The sequence below is a fragment of the Mustelus asterias genome, unplaced genomic scaffold (genome assembly GCF_964213995.1).
Source record: "Mustelus asterias unplaced genomic scaffold, sMusAst1.hap1.1 HAP1_SCAFFOLD_1505, whole genome shotgun sequence".
NCBI classification, from domain to species: Eukaryota; Metazoa; Chordata; class Chondrichthyes; order Carcharhiniformes; family Triakidae; genus Mustelus; species Mustelus asterias.
In genome coordinates this window covers 39,175-60,369 of record NW_027591450.1, presented here as the reverse complement: position 1 = coordinate 60,369, position 21,195 = coordinate 39,175, and the positions used below count along the sequence as shown (strand labels likewise).

The 21,195-nt window shown below is 38.5% G+C and overlaps 1 protein-coding gene across 1 annotated transcript in view; it reads left to right on the top strand.

Annotated features, from left to right (window-relative positions):
- tmf1 (TATA element modulatory factor 1) overlaps positions 1-21,195 on the top strand; it is a 47,805-nt gene that overhangs the window by 2,253 nt on the left and 24,357 nt on the right. Inside the window, exons 2-11 of the mRNA XM_078206449.1 lie at positions 6,461-7,779; positions 9,056-9,159; positions 10,457-10,583; positions 10,973-11,078; positions 15,185-15,327; positions 15,847-16,013; positions 16,784-16,940; positions 17,909-18,001; positions 19,176-19,332; positions 20,075-20,267. Of these exons, the coding sequence (XP_078062575.1) occupies positions 6,461-7,779; positions 9,056-9,159; positions 10,457-10,583; positions 10,973-11,078; positions 15,185-15,327; positions 15,847-16,013; positions 16,784-16,940; positions 17,909-18,001; positions 19,176-19,332; positions 20,075-20,267 (2,566 nt within the window). The remainder of the gene's footprint in view (positions 1-6,460; positions 7,780-9,055; positions 9,160-10,456; positions 10,584-10,972; positions 11,079-15,184; positions 15,328-15,846; positions 16,014-16,783; positions 16,941-17,908; positions 18,002-19,175; positions 19,333-20,074; positions 20,268-21,195) is intronic.

The window sequence follows — 21,195 nt, the reverse complement described above, 5'->3', positions numbered from 1 at the left end:
AATGACAGTTTTAATAGAGATCTGACAGTATTCAACTGATACAATTTGAGCTCAATGTTTAACCACTCCTTAACATTAACATGAAATTTTAAGTTTTGGACCTGTGGATTGTAACATCATCAGAACCCCACGCATGGAAAGAATTGTGCACTCGATTTCTTTAACAAAATGTACAGAATTGACATTTTCTTGATGTTTCATTCATGAATTTCTTTGTGAAAGTTCATTTGAAAATGCAGTTCACGATTGCAGATGTATTTTTAAAACATGTAGCCAATGTAAAGCTGAACATTAACATTTCAAAAGGAGGGCTTCATCTGTTGTTTTTAATGCTATACATAAAATGCAACTTCACTGTTCCAAAAACTTGGAGTGATCTTTTCTATTTTGAGAACACAATCTAAAAAAAGTGTCCAACCACTCCCTCCATGATTTGCACCGAGTGAGAATGTGTATGATACAATTGAATATTTTATGTACTTTTATAACATTTAGAGAAAAATATACACTCAAGCACAATTAGAATGGGACGAAACACTAAGAGTTCCTATCTACGTGCACCTACGCCAGTTTTATTCTTCTTGACTGTAAGATTGGTGAAATGGAGCAATTGAACTTTGAAGTTGGTGAAAATGAGAAGTGGCTGAAACTAATGGCGCTGCAGCACGCATGGGCAGGTTACGCAATGTAAACAGTGCATTCATTGCAGCTATATAGCGACTAAATAAATGTGCTGCTTTAATCTAAAATGCCAGAAGTATTTCTGACAACATGCTTGAATTGGAGGCAAATGCAGCATCACAAATACTATGAACTTAATTGACAAGATAGGAATTAATTTAATATCTAGCATTTCAGATGTTCCCGGTTATTTAGGAAAGATGAGAGAAACTATGGTTATGCATTGAGAAAAAAAAAGAGATTTAGGAGGGTGAAGTAATATCCCGGGGAAAACACAAAATATGAAGGTGTGGGCTGTAAGCAACACAATGGACAATTAACTAATGAAGTAGAATTAATATTGGAATAATGTTTGATTTTAATGAGGCCACCTTAAACTGGGAATTCATTATTGGAAGCAAGGCAGTGGAATTAGAATTAGATGGTAAAAGATTGCTTTTTGACGCTTGTGTGACAAGGATCCTACTGTGGATAATTCGCATCTAAATCTGACTATTAGTCAGGTTCCATCCATAAAATAGCAGTTAAACCTCCAGGGATTAGAGATTAACTAATAAGATTATCTGGAAAGCAGCAGCAGTAAGCAGGGCAATATCAAATTTTAAAAACAAAGTTTTCGAGGAATAAGCAATGAACTAAAAGGAATTATCTGAGAAACAATCATGCATGAAATAAAAACAGAAAAGGCTAGAAATACAGAACGGGTCAGGTTGTATCTAGAGAGAAACAAGAGTTGATCTGATGTCAGGCCATTGAACGGAAACATTAACTTTACGTTTGACCTGCTGAGTATTTTCAGCAATTTCTGTTTTTACTTCAAATTTCAAAGCAATCACAATATTTTACTTCTGTACTAGTCATGCATGCAATTTCTGTTGAGAAAGCGCAGTATTTTAAAAATCAATAAAATTTGGGTATCTGCCCCCAAATAATCTATAAACTAAATAAACAGCCTTTAAAATGGATGGATAGGTAAATTGAGATGGAATTAAAAAAGAACGGACAGTTGTACAAACATGCCTGAAGTTTCATGTGTGCTGTAGGAATTACCTCACACTTTGAAGAAGTTCAAGATCAAAATGAGCTTTTTAGCATGTCCACTCTACTTTGAGGGAAAGTTTATTCAAAGATGCTTTAGGTCAGAATTAGTGGTAGAGTACATTTCACAGATCATGTGTGATTATCAGAGTAATGTAAGTTTGACTGATTGGGAATGGAGGAATTAAAAGTTCCTACCTCAGTATGCCTGCAATGAATGCAGTGTTTACATTGTGTAACCTGTCCATGCATGCTGCAGTGCCATTATTTTCAGCTATCTCATTTTCATCTTTTGCACTGTTGTTCGCTTTTGAAAAGTTAGAAGTTGCTTAAACCAGCATATTGCCACAGCAGTTTCCTGGGTTTTGTTTCTGATTTCCAGCGCCTGCCATATTTTGGCTTTCAGTTTACTGGTAGGTGGGACCTGCTCTGATTATTCACCTATCCTGTTTATGTGCTAATCTCAGTTCATATACTGAATAGTGAGGAGGGTCTTTTTGCAAAAAAATTCTTTATTCATAAAATATCTGAAAGAACATTACAAATGTTTCAAAATGGCTATCACAATAGAATAATATTCATGTTCTCTGCATAGATCATGATGCATTTTGAGGTGCTTCAGTACAATCAAATGAACATTACAGACATTTCAAAATGGTCACTACAGAAAGTGCAATGGTATTTAAATTGGCGACACTGTGCTGAGGGATGCACTAAAGCTTGGGGCAGCTGCTGTGGAGGCACAATGGGCAAAGGTCGCAGGCGAAGACATTTCAGCCATAGTGAGCTGAAGGGAGGGGAATTGTATAGAACCCCCTCGGGCTGAATGACTCACAATGAATGTATGCAGTGAATATTACATATCTCAATTGTATTGAAGCACCTCAGAGTGCAACTTGATCTATGCAGACTACTTAAATACCATTTGTAATGACCATTTTGAATGTCTGTAATATTTTATTGACTGTACTGATGCACCTCAGAGTGAAACATGCATGTAGAAAATATTTTTTTGCAAAAATATACTTAATTTGTAAAATAATTGGAAGACCATTACAGACATTTCAAAGTGGTCATCACACACACTAATAATATTCAAGTTTTCTACATACATCTTGTTACACTCTGAGGTGCTTCAATACAGTCAAAAAAACATGACAGATATTTCAAAATGGTCATTACAAATGGTGCAGTGGTATTTAAATAATGGTATTTAACGTAGATCAAGTTGCACTCTGAGGTGCTTCCATACAGTTATGCCATACACATGTAATAGTCACTGTAGACCAAAGGGGTTCTGTACAGTTCCACTCTCCACAGTTCACTGTGGCTGAAAGGTCTTAGATAGTGATCCTTCCCCATTGCACCTCTGCCTCAAGCTTCAGTGCATCTCTCAGCATGTAGTCCTGGACTTTGGAATGTGCCAGTCTGCAACACTCGATCAGGGACAATTCTTTACACTGGCAGACCAACAAGTTTTGGGCAGACCAAAGATATCAATTGCTACATATACTCCCACAGCAGGATGGGGAATGTCATAACAGTTTACAACTACATACCTTGTTGTTGCATTGACAGAGGTTAGGGAGTAACATTGGCTATGGATGGATCTGCCAGGCTATGAATGATGCATGTCATGGGAATACCAAGAACAGAGCAAACATTCTAAGGAGCTCGACCTCTCCGTCAATCCCACACACAACTCCCTATTGAATTTTGACAATATTTATATACCTTTGGCACCTGAACATCACTGAAATTCAGATCATTCAATCTGAGCTGACTGGTATACAATGTGTATATTTTCAATCATTGAAATTATATTGAATTCACTGTGAATATTGTATCATAGAATGGTTACATCGCAGAAGGAGACTGTTCAGCCCATTGTATCTATGCTGTCCCTCTGAAGGAGCAATTCACTTAGTTCCACTCTCCTGTCATTTCCCTTTACCCCTACAACTTTGTCCTTTACAGATAAAGACCAATTTCCTTTAGAAAGCTTCAGTTGACCCTGTTTCCACCACATTCAGGCAGTATATTCTAGATCCCACCACGCTACATGAAAAAGCTTTTCCTCATGTCACCATGTCTTTCACCAGTTACTTAAACCGATGTCCTCTGCTTCTCGATCCTTCTGTCAATGGGAACAACAGTTTTTCCCTACCTACTCTGTCCAGACCCCTCATAATTTTGAATGCTTCTTACTTCTCAATCTTTTCCAGAGACAACAGTCCCAACTTCTCCAATCTTTATACCTAATTGAAGTTGCTTATCCCTGGAACCATTTTCACAAAAGTTTTCTGCACTGTCTCTAATGATCTCACATCCGTCTTAAAGTACGGTGTCCGGAACAGGACACAATACTCCAATTGAGGCTGAACTGGTGTTTTTTTTTTACAGGTTTATCATTCCTTGCCTTTGTACCCTATGGATGAAAGGCCCAGGATATCCTATTAGCACACCATATGGTTTTATTTAGGCATCATCATTTATGACATACCGACACAGCTGCAGCTATACATTTAGTCCACTAGATGGATTCCCAAATGCACTGATGTACTGTAGGAAATTCTTGCAGTCCTCACTTTCAGTGGCCAATGCCATTGACATTCATCAAATATTGAAATGTAAATAAACGATAAGGAAAACACAGTTGAACCGAAAAGATTATGCATTTTTTTATTCCCAGAATCTTGAAAAATATAAGCAAGAAACTGGTATCGTCCATCAGAAACAAATGAGGCCCAGTCGGCACTGTAAATACATTCCTGTAAACTGTTGAATGCTGCTACTTGTGTGTGTCATTAAAGGTTGCCAAAATACATGGCCCCAGTGAGGAAAAAACTTTAAATGCTGAAAGTAAACTCCTTATGCTGATCCACATAGCCCCCATTGTGAGTTCAGGTAACAGTTTCTAAACTAGAAAGCAGAATCTTGACGGAAAAATGCAATTTGTTATTTTATTTCTTGAATTCTGCTTGATAGCAGTTGTAATCAAAATTTAAATATCATCCTGAGAAGCTGTTCTAAGTCGAGGATATTTTATTATAATGCACTAGCTAGGCCTATTTACTTACCAGTGGCTGTCAGAAATAATTTATGCTCACGGCTTCCTCAGTTTAATCAGTATATTACCCATCAATCATGCTGGTTAAAGTTATTACTATACTGCTCTTCCTTCTCCTGCCTAATTTCTCAGCCAGTTTATTTAGTTGATGGCTGAGCTACACGGTCTAGCAAAGTACATCGACCAGTTGATTCCTGATATCTGATCTCAGTTATAATGACAGTACACCAAGAGTCGTGCAATGTTACAGAGGGGAGGAAGATTGATTAGGGTTCTTCCTGATCATTATCCAGTGACCACTGGTGGAATAGCCAGGTAGCTTAGGCTAAAATTACCTCCTTACTGTCAAGACTTTTACGAATAATAGTTGTTTTTTTGAAGTACTAGAGGAGGGCTGGTGTCTGTTGAAATTGTCCCAATGTGGAATCAGCAGCAGGAGAGCAAGACAAAAACATGGCATAGAGTTAAACAACAGCAACATTCTATTGGTAAAATTTTATATATGCTTTTTCATGAGGAAAGGATTCTTGTTGTGAAAATATGAGTCAGTCTTTAAAAGGACGTAAATCTGAATTATATCTGGAGTGATGGATTCAGTCACTAGGGCCTTTTTAAGAATAGAAACTGGGTTAAGTGTGGGTGAATTACCGGGTGTCTGAGTCAGGGGATTGTTTGGTTTAAGTTTGTCAGGAGTCTCATAATGAAGGGAATTTTTAAAATACATTTTGTTATATTTGATTGGAAAAAAGATAATTTTTGTATGTTTATGTTTTTGGAATGTCAGGTTTGTTGAAGGCTCCTTGCAGCGATGGTGCTGATGGGCACTAAGCGCCTCAGTGACCATGGCATGATTACTTCTGCAAAGTCAAGGGCCTTTCTTGCAATGTTCTTAAATATTTTGTAATGTCAGCAAAGTATGACAACATTTCGTCTTGTGGAAATCATCCTGAACCATTGCGTAGCATTCTTTCCACTTTATCTGCAACTATTGCTTTAAGCAAAATTGAACATAAAAGAGTTGCATCTGCATTGAAGTTAGCTGACATTTAGAAGAACTATGGATTAATATACCTGTATGGAGAATGTCAATTGTATTAGTAGAGCCATTGTGCTGTCCAGCCTTCATGTTTTTAACCCTTCACTGAACATTTGACCCCAAATCCAAACCATCTCCAAGACTTCATTCTTCCAAATCCATATCTTTTTGAACCCATAACTCTTCTCTAATTAAACCAATTTCATGTTCCATACATTCATCACCTTGAGGAATAATTTTCATAAATGCGTCATTTTCAACTTTGGAGGCTAATATTTTAGCTGTTGTGTCCCTGGCATTCGCGCCCATAAACGTTTTGCCTTGCTACTGCTCTTCTGCTTTTAAAAACTGTCTTAAAAACTCTTCTATGTAACATGCTTGTACATTGCACTTCGTAGTCATGTTGATCTCTCCCCTGGTTAAATGCCTTGAGATACCGTTTGTGTGAAGAATGCTATATAAATGTAAGTTGAAGGGAGAATGAATTTGTGATTGATCAAGATATCTAGATGCAATCAATAGTTCCTCAAGTTGTCAAAGTATATATAAGTAATTTTCTCTTAAAGTTCAATAAAATGGAAAGCTAAATTGTGTTCATTATCTTCACATTTTATCAATTTTTAAAAATGTTACAGCAACACTGCCAGGAAAAAGCTCTTCCATTAGCGAAGGATGGGTTTCCACACAATGGGGATCGTCTTCAGATGACAGTCTGATACCTCATTCTGCATCTTCACCCAAAGCTATTACGACACCGGTTACACGGACTGTGGTGGATGAATCTGAGACCTTCTTCAATGCCTTTTTGAACTCTACAGATACTCAAACTATTGAACAAACTCCAGTTGTCTTTAAACCTCCTACCAAATCTCAGCTGCCCAAAGAAGTGGAAGACACATTAACTCTTCATCTTACAGAATCTGTTGAATTAATTGTGCCAGAAAAGGAAAACGTGGAAGAGAAATGTACAATGGGACCCCAAGTAAATAACACAGAATTTAAGACACCAGATCAACAAAATGATCACCAGTTGCAACCTGCAGAGACTGAATATTCAGAATCTTTTGGAAGTAAGGAGTTGCAGAATAAGGATGAAGTAAAATTAATTGGGACAGAAAATGTGACCGTCTCTGAGACTTCTAAAGTAACACAGCCAAATACATTGGTTGCTTTTAGTACTGAAAGGGTGCATAAAAATTCAGCAAAGACTGAACAGTTAGTGAGTCCACCCGATAGCCCATCAAAATCCCACACTCCCCCAGGGAAGGATTTGGCTCTGGAGGCAAAAGAGCAAAAATCAGAGGACAGACAAAGCAATACTCCTTCTCCACCCATTAGTACATTTTCATCAGGAACATCAACCACCAGTGACATTGAGGTATTGGACCATGAAAGTGTCATTAGTGAGAGCTCAGCTAGTTCAAGACAAGAGGCTGTAGATTCAAAGATGATGCAGACTTCCTTTCAGCTGCTATCAACATCGGCCTGTACTGACTATCACCGCCTGGATGAGTACCAAAAACTTACTGAGAGTAGTGGCTCTTCGGATGCTTTTGAGAGAATTGACACTTTTAGTGTGCAGTCATTAGACAGCCAAAGTGTGAGTGAAATTAATTCGGATGATGATATGTCAGGCCGAGGATGTAATGTGACAGCCATATCCCTAACTCCGTCTGTCTGCAATACTTTGCCAGCTGACCAGCTGGTGAAGAACATTGAAGAGGGCATAAGCGACAATCAGAAAGAAAATGCACTTGATGAAAGCGAAATGGAAGAGAGCGGTCGAAGTGCAACACCTGTGAACAGTGAACAACCTGAGATCTTGCCTGTACTTGGTCTGACAGTAATTGAGAACCACAATGCAGAAAGTATAGTAATTAACGGACTGTCAGAAGGAACTGTTAAAGCTGAATGTCAACCCAGTGGTGAATTTGAAACATTTCAATTACAGGAGGTAAAGTTGTTTACAGTGCTATATATTTATGTGGTGGTCCTCACTGATATTATGAAGCCAATCCTGCACATAAAATCACCTTTTTTTTTAATGATTACAATGTATGTCCATTTCTCCCCTGGATCCAATCTATTTCTTCTATAAGGCATTCTAATACACCTCTAAAATATTTTCTCTCCCCCTCTTTTTTTAAAAAATCTCTGTCATCTCCCCTTTAACACCAGAAAAAGCACAATTTTTATGTCATTGCTGAAATGAATGTGCTGACTCTTTGCTTCTGCCATTTTTTATGTATGCAATATATATAGAATTTGTTATCCGTAACATTATACTGTAAAATTCCAGAAGGAAAAGGTGATGCCAGCATTAGAGTAAATAATGTCCTATTTTCAGTGATAAATGCTAGAGAGTATGAATGTTTATTGGAGCTCATCTCCCTGTAGAATTTAGGCTCAAAGGATTTCTGGGCAGTATAAATCAGAACAAAAAAAAACTCTGGATCAGATAGTTATGGCCAAATGACCAGCAACTCCAGGGAACCGTGCACCATGATTGTGAACCGGTTTATACAGAAACAACAAATTATACCTTACAAAATTACAGAATATGGAATGTTTTTTAAACAGATCACATTATTATGGGCTCAAACCTATCACAACTGCAGTTCTAAAGAATGATTTTACAATATAAGCATATTGCCAGCATTTTCATTTCACTTTTTTCACGTTATTTATTTTTGTATTTCCTGCTAGTTCACTCTCCTGATTGCCTGACCTTGCCCCAGTAGCTGTTCATCCTCACCTGATGAAGGGGCAGCGCTCCGAAAGCTCGTGCTACCATATAAATCTGTTGGACTTTAACCTGGTGTTGTGAGACTTCTTACTGTTCATCCTCAAGAGTTGGCAGGGTTTTTAACCACATGAAACATTACAGCCAAGAATCATCCTGTCTTCACCCGATTTTCACACAGATGGAGTCGCAGTGCGGATCGTTAGTTATCAAATGAATTTCAGAACCCTAGTTTACCTTCCACTCCCAATCCAAGAGGCATTAATTGTAGTGTTCCCACGGTTTCCCTGGCTGATAGCAGTTAACACAGTTGTTTGTGTTTTGAATCAGGAACCTTTATGTCCTGGTTGGCTCATTACCAGGTTTTGGCAGTAGAGCTTACTTTTTCTATATTATCCTAAACAGATCTTTTGCTCCTTGCTTTATATTCTTAAAGCTGAGGTCATAGCTTAAGTATTATTCATATTTATCTTTTAATGGTCTTCAGATAATTGATGAGTTGACAGACAAGTTGGAAAAAAGAGAAGCACAGTTGTTGTCTGTTAGCAAAGATAAGGCAGCATTGGAGGAGGCAATTGATAACCTAAAAGAGTAAGTAAGTTTTACTAAAATCTTCTTAATTTAGCTTTATAAGACGGTGGGCGGATGTTCAACCCCTCACCCCTGCTGCGTGTTTTGTGGTCCCGCCACTATTAATGGGCTTTTCCGTTGTTCACACCCTCTGCTGCCGGGCAACCCATGGTGGGGGGGTCGCCATTGGCAGGACTGGAAGATCTCACCAGCAGTAACGGCTGGACAATTTTGGCCAATAAATTAAGAGGCTTGCAGACGATAATACTTTGAAAAACAGAGTGACTCTTCATAAACTCTGCAAAAAATAGCATAACTGTTCATTCATTTAATAGTCATTTGTGTAAAATTCCCATATCTGTAGAAGCCAACAGCAAGCATTTCCTTTTCTTTTGCTTGTTGTTAGTATTTACTCTTCACTATCGTATTATTAGCTCTAAAATAATTCCAAAGCACGTTTTTCATACCAAAATTACTAAATACCTTTGGTTTATCTAGCATTCATCCAATGTGCTTAGAGTGTTAGTTTCAGTTTAAAAAAATAAATATTAGTATCAGTTACTATAAGAAATATTGTGCTTTATCTTTAATTCATATTTATCTCATATTTCTCCCATAGCAAGTGACTGACCAGAACTTTAATTAAACGTTTGATAGTTCCTTGCAGGTATAATTGAAGTTTGGAAATACAAAGTGTTTAATTCCACTGGTGGATGTTTCTATATTTCAAGTAGTTGGGATATGGAAAAAAATATACGTCCAGTATTACTCCTCAGTAATGTCCCAGTATAGCACAGGGCTAATAATGTATATATATGAGCTTCATCTAGATGTTACATTAAAGATTTAATAGGGTGGAGTAAGAAAGCAAAGTGTGTCATGTTGTACAGCTTCATTGCCAATTTTAGGTCCTGTTCCTGCATAGTATTTTAATAGTACCGAATAATAATTCGAGGTACAATCCAACCTAATATAAGTGCAGTTTAATATGTTAAAGTGTCCTGTAAATGTGGAGAAAAATCAGATTCTGTGATCCTGAGTTCAGTTTAATTTTTAATGAAGGGGACAAGTTGTAGGTAGTCTTTCCAGCTACATGTTCAGTGAATTCTTGTTTACACTACTCTAGATTTGTCTAGCAAGTAAGATTGTCATTTCTGGTAAGAGTTTGCTTTATAACTCAGCACAAAAATACTGATTTAGTTTTCCTGTTGTTTAGTAATTAATGCCAGAGTGTAACTTTGAATACAATCAGTAATGGTTATTAACAAACTCAAGGTCTTGGCCTCATATTTAAAAACAAATGCTTTTGTTCATGAAGTGAGATGATTAGACTGAAGGAAGAAAGCAACAGCATCCCATCAATAAAAGAGGAGTTCACTCAACGTATCGCAGAGTCTGAAAAGAAAGTCCAGTTTGCTTGCAAGGAAAGGGATAATATTAAAAAGGTAAGAAGCCTTGTTAACCTCCTTGGAATTTTCCTGTGTGCAAATCTAACATGCAACATAAATTTTCTGTGAATGATGTGAATGACATGTGAATGATAAAACTTAAACTGTGGGCAATACTGAGCAATTACAATTCTGAGCTATCCTTTTTCCTGCATTTTAACCATGGTTAGGGGAACGGGGTTGTGAGGGAGCAGCTTGAAAAGGGAATTCCCAATTAAGTTATTAAATAGACATTTGCTGGACTACCAACAGTTGGAATGGAAATAAGTTGTAATATTTGAAAACGTGAATACTTATGCATTAATTTTTACATGTAATAGATGTAGATAGATGTGACATTTTGCTAAAATTATAATTTTTCTTCGGTGTCGTTTGTGAGCTTTTAGGAATTAAACACTGTGAAGGCAGAACTGTCTACCAGGTTTACCTGTAATGAAACAGCAGATCTAGTCCGAGAGAAAGAAGAGCAGATTAGAGGACTGCTGGAAGAAGGTAGGAAGAATGTGATATAAATATCAAAGTATTGAAATCACTTTGTATTTTAAAGCATAATTGCATTAAATGTTTTTAATATTTCCCAGCATTGACATACCACACTTAGAAAAAGATCACCGAGTAATACTGAAAAAAAGATGACCAGCTCACAGATTTTTTGAAATCTTTACTAATGAAACATACTGTATGGTAGCTGTTAATGTTGTACTGGTATATGTTAGTACATTGTCATAGCTCACTGACTACTCAGCTCAGATATTCTTAATGATGCTGTACTCGACAAACCCGTGAATTTTGTTTTGAGAACTGTTTTAAAGCATTCAATTTGGCTGTGTATAAAAAGCTTTGGCTCAAGACTTTTTTGAGGTACATATTCAGTTTTAATTCTTCTGAAACAAATTACGTTTGAAAACCAACAAATAGGATTTTATATTCCAATTGTACAGAAAAGTGCATGAGAGCATTTAACTATTGAACGATAGGATGGAATCACAAGAATAGTTAAGCACCAAAGGAGGCCATTCAGCCTATCGAGCACATGCTGGCTCTCTACAAGAGCAATTTAGGTGCTACAACCCCGATCTTTCCTCATAACACTGTTTTATTTTCCCTTTCAGCTTCTCATTAAATTTGCTTTTGAAAACAGTGTGTAAATCTTCATCCATCACCCTTGCAGACAGTGTATTCCAGATTGTAACTATTCACGGCATCAAAAAGTTTATCCTCATGTTACCTTTGGTTCTTTAACCAACCACCTTTAATCTGGCAGTAGGAGCAGTTTCTCTCCATGTACTCTGTTTCAACTCCCCATGCCTTTGAATGCTTATATCAAATCTCTCTGCCTTCTCTGCTCTAAGGAGAACAACTCTCACTTCTCCAATCTATCCATGTAACTGAAGACTCTCATAAGTGGAACTATTCTCATAACCTTTTCCTGAACTCTCTCTGGAGCCTTCATATCCTTCCTCAAGTGCCCAGAATTGGAAGTTATGCCGAACCAGGTTAATGCCGAACCAGTCCTTCATCATAACTTCCCTGCTTTTGTACTCTATGCCTCTATTTATAAAACTCAAGATCCCAGATGTCTTTTAAGCAGTTTTCTCAACCTACCCTGCCACCTGCAATAATTTGTGTGCATATATCCCTGGATCTCTCTGTTCCTGCTTCATTTAGAAATGTTTCCTTTATTTTGTGTTTCTTATCCTTGTTCTGCTTACCAAAGTGCATCACTTAAATTTCATCTGCCACATCCCACTAATCCATCTGTGTCATCTTGAAGTCTATCACTATGCATTATCCAAGAGTATGGTAAAGAAATACAATTTTATATCGAGCAGTTCACATCCTCAGGATATCTGTGTGCTTCACACCTTATGAAACACTTTTGTCTTGTAATTGCTAGTGTAATAGGAAAACTTCTAAGACAGGAAATCAAATTATAATGTCTTGTGGGGAGATTTTATTTTTACTCTGACATACTTTTCATGATAATAGGTTTATTTACAGGATGCAGCATTATATATGTCTGCTTCCCACATGCCAACCTAATGTTTCAGCAATCTCTTTTATAAGTGCTGTAAGTAGTTAATTAACATACCATTAATAGTCTGCACAAGCCCAGTTTAAAAACGTGAATTTGGAAAGTTGCCCTGTTCTGTATATGACTGAGAGACTTGGCATTGAAGTACATGGAACAACATAGAGTTGCTATTTGTACATGCCAGAGAAAAAGAAAGACATGCACCAGATGCCTTGAAGTGTTTTACAATCAAATAAGTACTTTATGAAGCACAGCCACTTGTAATACTGTAGGAAACAGCAAGGTGATTATGTCCAGATAGTCTGTTTTTATGACATTGATTGAGGGATAAATATTGGCCAGGGCACACCAGGCTCAGTCCGCAAGCATGACCCTGACCTTCCTGTTGTTTGCTATTTCAGTTCACCATCTTGCTGTCATGCCCACGTTTCTGCCCTTGACCTGCTACCATGTTGCAGTGAAGCCTAACGCAAACTGGAGAAAAAGCACCACATCTTCCGATCAGGCACTTCACAGTCTTCTGAACTTTGAGTTCAACAATTTCAGACCATGTACTTTGTCCTCCATTTTGATTTTTTTTCCCCAAACCCCCTTCTGCAACATGGCCAGTCCATAACTTGTTCTTATATTTTACTATCAGAGTGCTGACTCTTGTGACTCTTGTGCCGGTGACATCTTTGCCAAATCCCACCTATCCCTGACTTTCTGTTTTGCTCGCCCTGCTCCAACAATATAAAACCCATCCCATTTCTACCTCTCTTCAGCTCTGAAGAAGAGTCATAAGAACTTGAAACCATAACTTTGTTTCTCTCTCCACAGATGCTGACAGACCTGCTGAGTTTTTCCAATGTGTTTTGTTTTTACACCAGGATAACTCCCCTGTTCTTTGAAATAGTGTCATGGGATCTTTTCCATCCAACTGAGGGGACAGATGGGGCCCTGGTTCAAAGTGTCATCTGAAAAATGCACCTTTGAATGTGCAGCACTCCTTTAATGCTGCACTTCAGTGTCAGTCTTGTTTCTTGTGCTCAAATTCTGATGCAAGATTTGAACGCAGAACCTTGTGACTCAGACATTATTGCTACCAACTGAACAACAGCTAATAACCCACTAAATTCGGCAGAAAATGTCAGGGCTTGTCTATTCTACGGTTAAATAAATATTTAGTGGCTTGATGAGTCTTAATTACAGTGAGATGTTTAGCACTAAAAAGCTTTACAAATGTGGAGTCTCATTCATCTGATGTCAAATGTTTTAACTATTGTTAAAGATTTTAAAAATAACTTTTTTTGTACTTTCTGTCTCATCCACTCTCTCTCAGCCTAATCTTTTCCTCACTTTATTTCACTTTCTGTATCCAATTTGACTTTCAATGAAATATTTATCTGACAGTTTCTGGTTCAGACTCCGTGCCGCTTGTTAATTTTTCAATCTGATTGGATAAGAGTCGCAGCATTGTTTGCTCTGTTCAGTGAAATCTCTGATCCCTGTTAAAAGCATATTGGAATCTTGGCACTCTGCAAAATCCCAAAGAGTGTTTGTGAGCAGGTGCAAGTGTATTGAAGAACAGTTGGTGCCCTTTGGGGGCGATTTTCCAACCTCGCCATGCCTGGCGCAGATCGCGCCAATCCTCGAAAATAGTGTGCAAACCTAAAAATTGGTACTGCGTCTGGTGCCAAATGGTTTACAATCATCCCAGCCCCTTTCTGCTGGCAAAAACTGGATGGGGGAGGGGCGGCGCTATGCAGGGGGTTGTGCAAGGGGGATCATGAAGGAGTCATGCTGGGGGGGGGTTGGCGGGGTGAACCGTGTCAGGGAAACGGTCGCCAAACATGCCGCCGATGGGGGCAGGGGGGCGTTGTCCTAATGTATGAGGATGGAGGGAAGGAGTCTCCCAGTGCACTGAGAGCTTGGGGCCCTTGCAAAACGGCGCCCGAGCTCTCTGCAGCTGGGATCACTGGCATGTTTAGGCGCTGCCCCCCCCCCCCCCCCCCCCCAGTACAACTCACCACTCTCCAAAAAAAGGGAGTGTGGGACTATTATAGTCCACTGTTGACTGAAAAATTTGGTCCATGGTTTCAGAGCAATTTTTGAAAAAATAATTAGATGAGCCTATCTTAGGAACAACCACATATGATTTAAGGTTAGGTGGGATAATGAAGTGCTTCTTAGATTGTTTCCTAGATGTGCACAAAAGTAAGTTCTAATGGTCAATTGTGCAAGGATTGTGCCTTATCACAAACACTTGGTATGCATTTTCACTGTTACAATCCATTGATGGAAACATTGGGTCCAAAATAAATACTGTCTCAGATCAGTGAACCTGGAAACTCCATTTCAGGTAGGGTATGTGAGGAAGATGCTGAAGAACAGGATGAACGAAATACATTTTTCAGTACCAGTCGACTTAGTAGTGGAATAATTAATATTTGGATGTCAATTTTTGAGCAAAAACAAATTGCAACTATGTAAAGATTTTGTTCTGGGAAGTCTTCTGATAGGTAGACGTTATGAGACAAAGCAGTGTAAGTTTTATTTTTAAACTCAATGTTAATGATTTCAGGAGAGAAGCTTTCTAAACAACTCTTGAACAATTCAAACATTATAAAGAAATTGAGGGCTAAGGAGAAAGAAAATGACACACTGGCCACCAAACAGAACAAGAAAACCAAAGAGCAAGAGGAGGAAATTAAGCATCTGCAACAGGTCAGAGAATGAAATTCATGCTGTTGACAGAAATTGACTCACTGGCTGAAATCTTTTGTCCTCGTTCATGGCTAGGATTTTCCGCTGCTGCTGAGAATGCAAAGAGTTTTGGCTAGAACGTCAAATTCTCCCATTCCTGCTCGCACTGGTCCCGCAATGGACGAGACCAGAGAATCTATGTTAAAATATTATTTTCGTTAATGAGCACTCTAAGCACTTCTCAAATACCACAAATGATTTAATAGGGAGGTTGGTTGATAGTGAAGTCTATATGCTTTATCTCTGTCAATGTCCTATTGTCCTACATAAAGTTTGTTTCTAACTTTGTATTCAGTTTTTGCATGTGCATAGTGTATGGACATAAAGCAAACAGTAGGATATTTCAGAAGTAATGGACACTTACCTGCTGTACTTCAAAAAATAACATTTTTGATGAGGTAACGTTTAGTGATTTTTGTGTTTTGCGGACAGGGAGACTAAAACATAATAAATCACTTGACATTTGTGATTTTGCTGCAGGTGCTTGATGGTAAAGAGGAAGTGGAGAAACAGCATCGGGAGAGCATCAAGAAGCTGAATGGTGTGGTGGAGAGACAGGAAAAAGAGATTAGCAAGCTGCAAATGACCTTAGAGGAGCTACAGGAAAACAATCGCAGCCTTCAATCTGCACTTGACAGCTCTTACAAGTAAGAGAGTACAGTACGAATGGGATTTGTGGACCGGGCCTACAAATCATGAAGCGAAAGTTAAATCTTAGATATTATATTTCTTTATTAAATGTCCAGAAAATAATTGTAACTAAAACAAATGCTGGCTTTGCTAGTAATGCCCACATCCCATAAAGGATAAAATACATATTATGTATTATGGTAAATAGTTACTTATTCCACCAAATTTGGAAGCAGTTTCCCCTTGTTCTCCTGCGTTTAGGTTTTCCAAATGTCAGTATTTCCCACCTTAGAGACACAAAAAAGCAACCTCTTTCTAAGGCTCTCTCCATGCTCCTTTGAACCTGTTGCATGGAAATGGAGATGTCTAAGATCCTTCCATTTTCATATTTTCTTCCTCTGCTTTCTAGTTGACATTGAAAGATTGCAATGAATGTGATTGAGACCATTGGCTCGTATAACATGGCAAAAAGATTGTACTGGGCTACCATGGACAATGTGTCAGGTTATCCTGAAGCTCAAGGTTCCAAACAGGGAGCTCAGGTTGAAAAATACGATGGGCTTATATCCAAGTGCAGCACCCTATTGGGATTGCAGAATTACTGCAATATGATTTTGAGAACAACAAAACATTGGTCCCTCTAGGTGCCTGCTTTTGTTCATAAACCGGCTTTATGTGTCAGAATTTGCTTTTGGTCCCCAATATATTTCTTTGGGGAAAACAATTCTATATAGGTGCCTTATAATTTGTTTAATCACATTGCGTAACTTAATTTTCTTATCTTCAGAGAGCTTGCTGAGCTGCATAAGGCAAATGCAGCTAAGGATAGTGAAGCCCAAGAGGCAGCTTTGAGTCATGAAATTAAGACAAAGGAAGCATTGTCAGTGGCACTGGAACGCGCCCAAGAAGAGGCAAGGCAGCAACAGGAGGCTCTTGCTGTTCAAGTCAGTATAATTATTTTAGTGGGTTTTTTTTGTTAAGAACAATCATGAACATACTACAAATACATTTTTCATTTATGCATTAATACTATATGGAGTTATTGTGACCTGTGAGGAAGATCGAGAAGAGGACATAGGCTGGTAGAATGTGAGGACGTGTAGCAGAAGACATTTAGTGCAGAGAAGTGTGAGAGGAAGAATAAGGAGAGGCAATAAAAAATAAATGCGACTATTCCACAGCAGACACAAGAGCAGAGTGACCTGGGGGTATTTGTGTACAAATTGTTGAAGGTGACTGGGCAGATTGAAAAAGTAGTTGAAAAGACAGCAGAGAGCAGTAACAGAACAGCAGTCAAAGCTGGCACAGCTTTACTGTGCACCTGATCATATTGTTCATGATTCAGAGATGGGGGTGGTTTCAGAATGAGAAATCAGTTTTGGAAACATTCATTCAAAAGCATTTTCACTTTTATTTTTGTATTTGGATTGCAAGTATCATCAATGGACTGTTAACCGGAGATAATGTTTTTGTCTTCCAAAATGGCAAGCTTCTGCTCTTTAACAACAACTAAGCTGCAGCCAAACAGGAAGAAAGTTGCAGCTGCATATTGTAGATTTAGAATGACGCTGATGGAGCTTGAGAGTTTCCCTCCCAGTTGTTATCTAGTGTGGGGATATGAGAAGGCAGAATGAGCAAATCTCCTCAAAGGGGCATTATATGCTTTTATGTTGCTCTTCATGAAAGCTATTCTAAAATACTATCAATATATGTTACAGCACATGCAAAAATACATTTGTTAATTGCTGTGACTAAAGAAGACTATTTGTAAATGAGATTTCTATAAATTTTGGTTTGTAGCCAAATTAATATGCTAAAACTGAATTAAGTGCTAAATATTAATAAGTACTAGGATGTGATGTGTATATTTTGCATGTGGTAATAGATGTATTTCTGTTTGGTTGTGGTATAGGTGGCGGACCTTAGATTAGGTCTTCAACGGGCTGAACAGCAACAAGCCAGGAAAGAGGATTACTTGCGTCAAGAAATTGGTGAATTACAGCAGGTACACTTTTTCAAATTTTGGAGCCGGGGACTTTCGATGATGGGAAAACAAGAATAGTAAATGTGGATTTGGAAAGTACTTTCCCAACAAAGTGGGCCCACTTAGTGGCTCTCAGCAAGGTTTTTAGTGATTAGCTAAGCTGTACAAAACAAAAAGGCCTCCAGTTCAGACTCTGATTTATGCAATCAGCTTGGGTGATGGGAGGGGCACTGTGTTTGTCCTCCTGGAAAATTGTTCGGCATTAAGCTCCTAATTGCTATGACAAGCCCTGCTGGAAGTGTATGTATGTGAGCATTGGGTGTGATCGGTACAAGATTTGCTGTAATACTGACTGTCAAATAATTCATTGATACACACGGCCAATGCTTATACATGAATAATAGTCACTTGGGTGATGTACTGAAGATGAATGATGCCTATTGAACTATATCTTACAAGAAGGCAGTATCTTCAGGAAAGGAGGGGACAGTATTAATGAAGAATGGAAAAAAAATGAGGCATTCTGCTCAATTTATGTTATGCTATTCAGTAAATCATGTCTCAGTTGTATCTGACCACAACTGTATTCTAATCCAAATTAAATGAATAGGTGAAGAAAGAAGCTTCATCTACACCCTTGTTCAAGTTAAGCACAGCTTAGCCCTTGACATCTCTGTATTTGGGAAATAGATACAGAACTGTTCAATGGATTTTTATGTTGCAATACATAAAATACCTCTGGTGTCAAAGTGGAGCTTTCAACATTTTTAATGTCAAGTATTCATATGCCATGTTCTTTGTGTCTCTTGTGTCCTAGAGCTTAGAGAAAGGACCAAATGTAAAAGTGCCACTTTTCATGATCTCTAGCAGTGCTGCTCTGTGGTTGTTTGATTTTAAATTAGGAAACAAAGTAACATTAAAAATAGGGAGCAAGCAGTGAAGTAGCTTTTTGCACTGCATATCTACTGTACCTATCTGTACACATGATGAACCTGAAAACAGTTTCAACCTGAAAACAGCTGAAGACTGAGATAATTACAGATCCTTGTTGCTGCTTTTATTCTTTTCATAAGCCCATGAATGTAATTGTGATTACATGTAAATATAAATGCATGTAATTCCACACGTTACGTAGTTTGAGGAGAGTTAAAATGCCATTTAATGTAAAGTTTTAACCAGGATAAATTTTTAACAGAGACTTCAGGAAGCGGATAATCGCAACCAGGAGCTAAGCCAAAGTGTTACATCTGCAAGCAGACCACTGCTACGACAGATTGAAAACTTGCAGGCGGCGCTTGTGGCACAGTCAACATCCTGGGAAAAACTGGAAAAGAACCTATCTAATCGACTAGGTAAAGATTAAATATTTAGGGAAGTTCTGGCTACAGCAATCGTCTCATGTATGAATCTCAAGCTTATTTACCAGCAAAACACTTGAAGTATTTCCCAAAAATATGAACATATATTTGAAGGAAAATTTTGTAGAATACCAATATATCTCCTGCTCATAGGTTGAAGTGGCGTGTTTAATATATATTCTTAATTACAGTTATGATGCACTGGTAGGAAATTTAGACCCAGACTTTGAGCTGCAGCTTTCCAACTTTGTTATCTCTTTCTCCCAAATCAAAATTTTTGCACTGCGGTAAAGTGAAAGTTATCAGTATGCAGTGCTGCTTGCCTCTCAAACTGTTCATGCCATTAAAAATCTTGATGGTCATCACAAAACAACTTCAATGGCTGAAATCTAGCTTCCTTAAGTAAACCAGATGGGTTTTTATGACAATCAATGATAGTTTCATGGTCGCAATTACTGAGACTAGCTTTCAATTCCAGATTTATTAATTACATTTAAAATTCGACCAGCTGGTGGGATTTGAACCTCCAGTGGAGGTTCCTCAGAGCATTAGTCTGGGCCTCTGGATTATTAGTCCAGTGACAACACCAATATGCCACTATTTCCATCCACCACCACACCCCACCCCTCCATGTGCTTAGTTATCAAAAGAGAAGCCAAATGAAACCCAAGAGCTGTTCATTCATGGTTGTCCATTGGAGTTTGTCACAATAAAAATCTTAATTTTTCAATGTTAGCTGATGGTCAAGCCCAGCTTGCTGCTGCTGTGGAAAAGGAACGGTCTGCTTCAGAAGAGCTTCTCACTCTTAGAACCCAAGTCTCCTCGTTGGATTCACAGAACAGCTTGTTGCGTCAGGAGAAGAGCAGACTGCAAGCTCAACTGGAGTCTGAAAGAGTCAGGCTTGAGAAGACTGAAGATGAAAGCAATAGGTAAGCAAATTGAAAATTTCATGATTAATTTACAGTTGTAGAACTTGCAGCATAGAAAGAGATCATTTGCCAAACTAATCTTGAATTATTTTGGATTTAAAGTAAATTCATCTTAAATATTGACCTTAGGGGCAATTTTAGTAAGGCTTTGAAGAGGGCGGAGGGTGTGGCAGTCAGGTCAAGCCTTAGGGTGGGATTGGGAGGCTGTCTGGTGTCAGGATGGGCCTTAGTAGGGGTGAGAGTCGGGCCTGGCCAGGGTGGGGAGGTTGGCGAGGTGGCAGAGTCCTCATTTGGGGGATGTGGGGAATACTGCGCGTTGGGAAGTTCCTGTCGGGGGTTTTTGGTTCCTTGGGAGTGGGGGTTGGGGGTTTCTCCTGGGGAGTTGGGGAGACTAGTAAAGGGAGGTGTCCAGAGGGGCACAGGGTTGAGGGGAGTATTCTGGGGGAAGGCAATTGTGGGTCTGTACAAAAGTTACCCAGAAACTAGAGGTGGTGCTAATTTTCCTAACAATTTTTTGCCTAATTACGGATGTACCACATTTTCGATGCATCCCAATGCAGCACAAATGCCCTGGGAAATGTGCACTCCCCAGGCAATTGTCATGCAAATCTTACCTTGAAACATCCAGGGGGTTCCTCCGCTTATCTTTGGGGTACCCCTCAAATACGACGCCCTGGAGCTCAGTAGTTCTGGGCCAAAGACTTGAATTTATTTACTTTCATGACCACTGAAAGTACCAAGGTACTTTACAGTCAATTAAGTACTTTTGAACTGTAGTCACTGTTATAATGTAAGAAATGTGGCAGCTAATTTGCACACAGCAAACTTCTACAAGCAGCGATGTGATAATGGCCAAACAATCTATTTTTGAGAGTTAAAGGGAAAAATACTGGTCAGGACATTGGGGATAACTCTCTTGTTCTTCAAA